Source organism: Colobus angolensis, unplaced genomic scaffold (genome assembly GCF_000951035.1).
Source record: "Colobus angolensis palliatus isolate OR3802 unplaced genomic scaffold, Cang.pa_1.0 Scaffold216, whole genome shotgun sequence".
In the NCBI taxonomy this organism is placed as follows: Eukaryota; Metazoa; Chordata; class Mammalia; order Primates; family Cercopithecidae; genus Colobus; species Colobus angolensis.
In genome coordinates, this window is record NW_012115333.1 from 1,205,310 (window position 1) to 1,214,634 (window position 9,325).

Genomic DNA, 9,325 nt, shown 5'->3' on the forward strand with positions numbered 1-9,325 from the left:
ATACTGTCTTTATTAGTGTAACTATGTAATAAATTTGAACTCCAACTTTGTTCTCTTTTCTAATTGTTTTGGATAGCCAAAACAATTCCAAGGCCTTTGTATATCCATATGAATTTTGGAATCATTATTTTAAGTTTTGCATAAATGAATTTTGATTGGGATTACATTGAATCTGTAGATCAGCTTTGGGGATAACTGACATTTAACAACATTGCAGAGTCTTCCAAACCATGAGTAACTTACATACCTCCATTTATTTAGGTCTTTAATTTCTCTCAGCAATGTTTTCTACTTTTCATTGTACCTGTCTTGTGCATCTTTTGTCAGATTTATCCCTAAGTACACTATATTTTATGCTATCTTAAATGGCATTTTAAAAAAATTTTGGTTATTTTGTTAAACCAATCTGGGTCCAATTGCTTATATTGGTGAAATGTAGAAATAAAAATGATTTCTTGTATATTGATCTTATATCCTACAACTTTGGTAAACTCACTTCTTAGTTGCAGTACAGTACCTTCCCTGTAGATTCCATTAGATTTTATTTTATTTTTGTTTTGTTTTGTTTGTTTGTTTTTGAGACCTGTTCTGTTTCGAGACCTGTTCTGTCGCCCAGGCTGGAGTGTGGTGGCGCGATCTCGGCTCACTGCAATCTCCACCTCCTGGGTTCAAGCGATTCTCGTACCTCAGCCTCCCAAGAAACTGGGATTACAGGCATGCACCACCATGCCTGGCTAATTTTTGTGTTTTTAGTAGAAATGGGGTTTCACCACGTTGGCCAGGCTGGTCTCGAACTCCTGGCCTCAAGGAATCCTCCCACCTCGGCCTCCTAAAGTGCTGGGATTACAGGCATGAGCTACTGCACCAGCCCCATCAGATTTTCTAAATAGACAATAATGTTGCCTGTGGGTAAAGATAATTTCACTTCTTTTTCAATCTGGGTGCAATTTATTTTTTTCTTGCTTTGTTGCTCTTGTTAGATTCTTCAGTAAAATTTGAATAAAACTGATGAGAATGGACATCCTTATCTTTTTCCTGATTTTAGGGGGAAAGCATTCAGTCTTCTACCAGTAAATATGTTAGCTGTAGGTTTTTCACAGATATCCTTTATCAGGTTGAGGGAGTTCCATTTGGTGGTGGGAGGGATAAGGAATGGATGTTGAATTTGGTTGTATGGTTTTCTGTATCTGTTGAAATGATCAATTTTTAAAAAATTTGTTAATATAGTCAGTTATATTAATTGATTTTCAAATGTTAAACCAATGCTGTATTTCTGGAACAAGCCCCACTTGATCATGATGTATACTCCTTTTTATATAATTTGATTTGCTAATGGTTTGTTTAGAATATGTGTATCTGTGTTCATGAATGAAATTAGTCTGTAGTTTTATATTCCTGTAATGATTTTTGTTTTGCTATCAGGGTAATACTGACTTCATAGGATGAATTGGGAAGTATATTCTCCTTTTCAGTTTTCTGGAAGAGTTTGTGTTGAATTGATATTATTTCTTCCTCAAACGTTTTTGGTAGATTTCACCAGTGAAACCATCTGGGACTGGAGTTTTCTTTATGGAAAGGTTTTTAATTATAAATTAAATGTCTTTAATAGATACAGGGCTATTCAAGTTATCTATTATTTATTGATTTAGCTTTGGTGGTTTGTGTCTTTCAAAAATTTGTTTCATCTAAGTTGTTGAAATTATGGGCCTAAAGTTGTTCATAATATCCCCCATATTATCCTTTTAACATATGTAAAACTTACAGTGGTGTCACCTTTCTTATTCCTGATATTTGTAATTTATGTCTTCTGTATTTTTCTTCCTGGTCAGTGTAACTAGAGGATCAATCAATGTAGAAGGTCAATTTTATTGATATTCTCGAAGAACCCAGCTTTTGGTTTTACTAATTTTTTTCTATCAGTTTTTGTTGTTGTTGTTGTTGTTTTTGGGTTTGGGTTTTTTTTGATAGAGTCTCAAAAAAAAACAAACACAACTCACTACAGCCTTGGCCTCCCAGGCTCAGTTTATCCTCCTGCCTCATCCTCCCGAGTAGCTGGGACCACAGGTGCATGCCACTACACCTAGCTCATTTTGAAATTTTTTTGTAGAGATAGGGTCTCACCATGTTGCCCAGGCTGGTCTCAAACTCCAGGGCTCAAACGATCCTCCTACCTTGGCCTCTATTGTTTTTATCTGATTTCTATTTAATTTATTTACATTCTTATCTTTATCATATCCATTCTTCTGCTTTCTTTGAGTTCCATTTGCTCTTCTTTTTCCTATTTCCAAAAGTGAACACTGAAGTCATTGATTTAAGACCTTTATTCTGGTCTATCTAGACAGTTAATGCTACAAATTATCATCTAATTACTGCTTTAGTGACAATACACAAATTTTGATATGTGATGTTTTCATTTTAATTCAGTTCAAAATACTTTCCAATTTAACTTTTGATTCCTTTTTAAACTTGTGGATTAGTTAGATGTGTTACTTATTTTCCAAATATTTGCAGATTTTTCAGAGAACATTCTTTTGTTGATTTTTAATTTCATTTCATTGTAGTCAAAGATTATACTTTGTATGACTTCAATCCTTTTAAATATATTGAGACTTGTTCTAGGGCCCAGAATGTTGTTTTTCTTCGTAAATATTTCATGTGCACTTGAGAGGAATGTACATTTTGCTGGTGTCGGGTTGAGTGTGTTATAAATGTTAGTCATACCAAGTTGATTTAGTGTTAAGTGTACTGAATCCTTGCTGATTTTCTGTGCTCTCAGTTATTGAGAGAGGATATTGAAATCTTTGACTATAACTGTGGATTTGTTCATTTCTTCTTGCAGTTCTACCAGCTTTTGCTTCTTATATTTTGAAATTTTATTGGGTGCATAAGCATCTAGAGTTATGTCCTCATGATAAACTGATTCCTTTATTGTCTTGAAATAACCTTTTATTGCCAATAATATTCTTTGCTCTGAAATTCGCTTTATCTTATATTAATATAGCCACTCCAACTTTCTTTTGATTACCTTCACTTTAGTGTATATTATCTCATCCTCTTCTTTCAATCAATTTTGTTTTTATATTTCAAGTGTATTTCTTGTAGGGGGCATATATTTAAAAGTTGTGTTTTGTTTTGTTTTCAGTCTTACTATCTCTGCCTTTTAATTGGTCATTTGGTCATTTATATTTAGCATAGTTATTGATACACTTAGATTTAAATTTAGCATCTTATTAATTATCTTCTGTTTGTCCCATTTGTTCTTTTTCCTTTTTTCTGCTTTATTTTGGATTAATTGAATTTTTATGTTTACATTTATCTCTCTTTTTGATTATTAATTTGAACAAATATTTATTTGTCTATAGTACACACATTTAACTTGTCGTATTCCACCTTTAAGAATATAATGGGATACAACACACAGCTACTCAATTTTTTATTTTATTCTGTATTATATTTCAAATTATGGATGTACCAAAGTGTGTTTAGCCCATTCATTATGATGGAATTTAGGCTGATTTCATATTTTACTCTTACAAACAATGCTGGATGAACATCCTTATATATATTTGTTTACTTTTGCAAATATATCCATAAGATAAATTCACAGAAGTGCAGTTGCCCAGTTGGGCATTTTTCTGGTGTTCGAGTCCTCCTTGAAAGTTTATCAACTCACATTACTTTAAGAATACTAATATTTTAAAGATATTAATGTTCTTAAAATAAATTCCAAATTCATTGTGGCATAATTAACCATAGATATGTAATTTCTTTTATTAGAGTATATCATTTTGTAATTGTTTTCTTGTTTTTCAGCTTTGCAGGCAATAATTACTTTAGAGAATGTATTAACAGATGAAGAGTCAGAAGATAATGCTCTAGTTGCAAAGAGAGATTCACCTACCATGCTTCTAAGTTTAGCTGCCCAGTTTGCTCTAGAGGTAATTCATATGTATTCATCTACTAGATTTTTATCCCTTTTCCATTTTGAAAGACAATTAATAGAATCATTATCAGTTAGACACAGGAGAGACCTTTACCCTTTGTTTTGCCTCATACTTTCAGGCCAGACTTGGTTGCAGAACTGCTTTATTTCTTCTCATTTCGCTATAATGCAGACTGAAGTAAATGAAACAGTGAGGTAACAGAGTTGTGCTCAAAACAACATAAAAATAAACACAGCAAAACATTAATTTTTAAAAGAAACTCCAAATTCAAAATGCCATACCATTTCAATAAATAGCTATCTATATAGAAACTTATCTTTCTCATCAATTTAAACAAAGTGGTTTGAATTTCTGTGAATCCTTTGAGTTCATAACCACAAAACAATGTTAGTTTAGAAGTGATAAATAATTGTATCCCTGTTTGTTACTTACAGAATTCTGGTTTTATTAATATATTGAATTAGGAAAAGCATAGTAGCATCTGTGGAGCTCTTAGATTAGGTTTGAATACTGGCTCTGCCATTTAATATGTGCTTAACTTCTTCAAGTCTTAATTTCATCCTTTGCAAAATAAAGATAATACCTACCTCCAGGATTGTTACGAAGATTGATTAAGATGGCTGAAAATGTGATTTATAAACTGTTAAGTTTATCTTCTTTTTAAAACTACTTTAAATAGGAAAACCATCTTTCTGATCAGAACTACAGTTCCATAATTCTTCCAGCAGCTCTCTTCGGCTTTCTACATCAAATGTATATTTATAAACCTTCCTTTAAAAAGATAATTGCCTTTGGGTTTCCTCTCTTTCATCTTCTTCCCCATTCTTCACAAATACATTCCATATCTGCATCTGCCAAATACTTTTCTTCCTTCAGGAGTTCTATTACCCTACTCATTGACATCAAAATACATATGATTCAAACTGTATTTAGCAACTACTTTGGGCAAGATATTGGGCTAGATGCTAGAAATATGTTCCTCCAGGATCTCACGAGTCAATTTGAACAGACAAGCCATGCATTAGGAAAGTAAGTCTACAGAATATAGAATTCTATGTAAGTATATAGAATAAAGACCAAATAGCTAATGTATATGTTAAAAGTTACCAAAATTCAGAGTAGGAAGAGAGCACTGAGAACCAGAATTGATTTGGGAAGTCTCTACAGTGGAAGGAAACCTTAAGTTCGGCTTTGGAAAGGGTAGCATTTACATAAGTAAGAATGTTTTTTAAAGGAAGGGATGGTATAAACAAGACGTGGAGAAAGGAATGTGATTGGCTTGAGAGACACAGTGTTTGGTTAAAGTGATGGAGGGCTTATGTTTCCACCATTCCAGATGTTTTACCTGATGTAATAGTGGCTTTTATTTGTTTATTTTTTTTTTGGACAAAGTCTCACTCTGTCACCCAGGCTGGAGTGCAGTGGCGTAATCTCAGCTCACTGTAGCCTCTGCCCCCCAGGTTCAAGCGATTATTGTGCCTCAGCCTCCCAAGTAACTGGGATTACAGGTGTGTGCCAACCACACCTGGCTGATTTTTGTATTTTTAGTAGAGGCAAGGTTTCACCATGTTGCCCAGGCTGGTCTGGAACTCCTGGCCTTAAGTGATCTGCCCACCTCAGCCTCCCAAAGTGCCGGGATTACAGGCGTGAGCCACTGCGCCCGCCATGACTTTTATTATTATGTTGATGCTATAGGGGAGGAGTATGAGATAAAGTAGAAGTAGCTGTGACAAGATTATATATACATTTTATTCTCTAAACAATAAGAAATATTGATGGTAATTTATGTAAAAGTAGTGCTTTAGGAAAATAATTTGGGTTGTGCATGGGGAAATGAATGGGGAGAAATTATATGTAGGACAGAATGGGAGACGGTGATAATAATCCAGTTTTAAAATAATGAGAGTCTAGACAAGGGAGTGAGAGTGGGGTATTAAGCAGGCAAAACATTGCTTTCTCTTCTTTTAAAATAAGCTACCTTATCTTTAAATCCTTTACAAAATTCATTCCCCCACCTCCCAAGAGAAAATGTGGATATTCTAGGTTCTGAAAACTGAAGCAGTCAGGAAGAGAACTTCCACAGATTCCTACTACCACCTCTACTCACACACCAGCAATCACACCACATAGTCTGCCTCCTCATCTGCCACCATAGATGAGCTATCATGTTCCTTCCTAAAGCCAGTCTCTAAGCTTACACACTTGTTTCTGTCACCTCTTGCCTTTTTCTCACTCATTTTGTCAACTTTTTATTCTCTTACTGGTTTATTCCCATCAGCATATGAACATGATTTATCCCATATCAAACAAACAAAAAGGAAGAAAACCTCTTGACCTTGCTTCTCTCACCAACTACTCCCCAATTTCTCTTCTTCCCTTTGTAGTTAAACTCCTCTAAAGATTTGTCTATATTTACTATCTCCAATTCTCTCTTGAGCTTATTCTAATCAGGCGTTTGCCCCACCACTCTAATAAAACTGCTTTTGTCAAGGTCACCAATGACCTCTGTATTGTAAATTGCAGTGGTTAATTCTCAGTCCTCATTGTATTTGACCTGCCAGCAACATTCAATGCAGTTGATCACTCTTTCCTCCCTGAAACACAGTCAGCTTCCAGACACCATATTATCCTTATTTTTATCCTACCTCATGAGTCACTCTTTCTTTCTCCTTTGCTAGTTCCCCTTTTCTTCTCAACCATTCTCAGTCTCAAATTCTGAGCTCAGGAGAGGAGGTATTAGGGAGTTGAGAAGAAGGTATAAGGTATTAACTATTCATCCAGGAAAGTAAGAAAGCGAATGACTACAGAAGTGTGATATGCTTGCCAGTAGCACTAAGGCTATTTGATGAAGTTTTAAAATAAAACAAGTAGTTGTATGTATTTTTTTCTGGCCACATTCAGCTGAATGGATGTAAGCACCAAAATCAGTAGAAAGTTGGACTTAATCAGAATTGGGGTTTTGCCAGATGAATACAATAAAGCAAAAGAAGGGCAGGAAAATCAAGGAACAAGGGAGTGGTTATAATTAGTCTCCATGGAATTTAAACTGGATATGCAGTAGAACATCAAGGGGGTGAGGGACAGTGAAAAACTGGCGGCATCAGTGGGTTGGGGGTCTTACTGCAGTTGAAGGATTGCTGGAGTCAGGATAATAGAGGTATCAAGTTGGAAAGGTAAGAGGCGGTAGACAGAAAGTAGAATATGTGAAAGTAAGAACTAGGGTGGAGAACTAGGGGGAGGGAGGGAGACACCTAGGGCACAAAACTTAAGGAGGAACTTATTCTCTGGGTGGTACAAGTAAAGGCTTGGTACTTGTACAACACTGAGAGCCTCCTTAAATTTTTCACCCTAGGTGCTTCCCTCACCTCCCCTGCCCCACCCTAGTCCTAGCCCTGACTGAGAGTATGAAATGACTGCAATTGTTAGTAATGACAGAGTCTAGTGAATGACTATGGGAGTGAACGACTAAGGTAATTGTTAAGAGTAAAATTTCAGGAACCAGGAAACTAGAATATTGGGAGGATCCTCTACCTATATATTGAAAATGCCTAAAATATGTCGCGCGTGGTGGCTCACGCCTGTAATCCCAGCACTTTGGGAGGCCGAGGCGGGTGGATCACCTGAGGTCAGGAGTTCGAGACCAGCCTCACCAACATGGTGAAACCCCGTCACTAAAAAAACTACAAAAATTAGTCGGGCATAGTGGCGGGCGCCTGTAATCCTAGCTACTCAGGAGGCTGAGGCAGGAGAATCGCTTGAACCCAGGAAGCGGAGGTTGCAGTGAGCCGAAATCATACCATTGCACTCCAGCCTGGGTGACAAGAGCAAGAATCTAACTTAAAAAAAAAAAAAAAAAAGACAGAAAAAAGAAAAAGAAAATGCCAAAAATTAAGACAGGAGCAGTTTTTGGAAAATATAACTGAGCAATAAGTAAGTCACCAAAAAATGAGAAGAAATGACCTGGGAGCTAGTAGGCCACAGCAACAATGAAGGGTAGTGGGTGATATAGTCTGGTTATAGGAAATTCAAAGTTGAGGATTTTAGGGAATAGAATGGGAGAATAATTTTTAAATGGCAATGAAGAGCAAGAAAGACACCTACTCCATCTCCAGGCCTATGGGTAAGCTAGTGAGAGCAAAAACAGCCACCACTTAAGAGGGCTTCAGTGGAAGCAGCATCCTTGGCAGAAACCTAGATTTCCATTAGAGCAAGAATGTGGAGGAAACTTTTAGGGAAGAGGTTGCTGGTAGAGGAGATTTTGCTGAGAGTGGACTGAATTTCAGAGAGCGTAGTGGAATGGTTGGAGGAGTGGGGGAGAAATAGAAAAAGAGGACAGAAGAGAGGATATATGGAGACTTTTGGGAATAGAGTGCTGGAAATGAGGGTGACCTGACAATCTGGGGTTCTTTTGTTTACTGCTAATAAGTGGGGGATAAAGAGCACAATAAGATTAGTCCTAGTGGACTAAGGGTAGTATTGGCAAGTATTGAGTGTTTGCGAATAGGGAGGATTCGGTTTCTGGGGCTAATGCAAATGTGTTCTGTTTTTGTCAGTGAATTGTATCTTCATTCTACTATCTTGCAGTAGCTTTTTTGAGAATACAAAAGGAACATGTTTAGATATTTGTCTTATCTTTAATGAACAGGAATATAGATAACATTTTGCAGTATCACTTTGAGATGTAATTTAACATATTATATTTGTTCTTTTTAGAATGGACAACAAATTGTGGCAGAAAAAGCTTTGGAATATTTAGCTCAACATTCAGAAGACCAGGAACAAGTTCTTATAGCTATAAAGTAAGTCACCTACATCCTGTGGAAGAGAAAGTATTTCCTCTGCTCATCTTGCTCTTGGTCAATAAACTTTGCCAAAATCGTGCTGTTGAGATCAAGGAAACTTTTGCATAAAATAGCAAAGCAGAGGAGGGTGAGGTTGGGACTTGATAATTACTTAATGGTATGACTGAGAAAATGCCACTGTGAGAAATGAGAAACCAGCAGGATTCTAGAGTGGTTCTCCTGTTGGTCAGTTACACTTGAGGCCACATTTCCAAAAGGGAAATGGAGTCACATAAATAAAAGAGTCAGAGGAGTCTTGAGATACTTGCATCCCTTCAGTAAGGTAAATATTTAAAAATCATTCAGGACAGATAGTATTTTTTAAAGCTTTTTAGGTTTTAAAACTTTACCAACTACTTTATTTTGTCAGTTTGCCATTATGCTGCCAGATCCCTTCAAAGAATAGTGATCCCAGTTTGAGACCCAAAGGCCAGTTCCAGTTCCTTTACAGAAAGAAAAATATAATTTACCATACCTGATGTTCTAGCCAGTGTTTTTGAGCAATGTTATAAACTGTGGAACCATTTAAGAATTTGTTAT

General features: G+C 36.1%; 1 protein-coding gene across 2 annotated transcripts in view; it reads left to right on the plus strand.

The window, feature by feature from the left end:
* Nucleotides 1-9,325, plus strand: part of TEX11 (testis expressed 11) — a 350,946-nt gene that overhangs the window by 259,576 nt on the left and 82,045 nt on the right. For both annotated transcript variants that reach the window (XM_011943127.1, XM_011943129.1), the window contains 2 exons: nt 3,814-3,938; nt 8,658-8,743. In XM_011943127.1, coding sequence (XP_011798517.1) covers nt 3,814-3,938; nt 8,658-8,743 — 211 coding nt within the window. The remainder of the gene's footprint in view (nt 1-3,813; nt 3,939-8,657; nt 8,744-9,325) is intronic.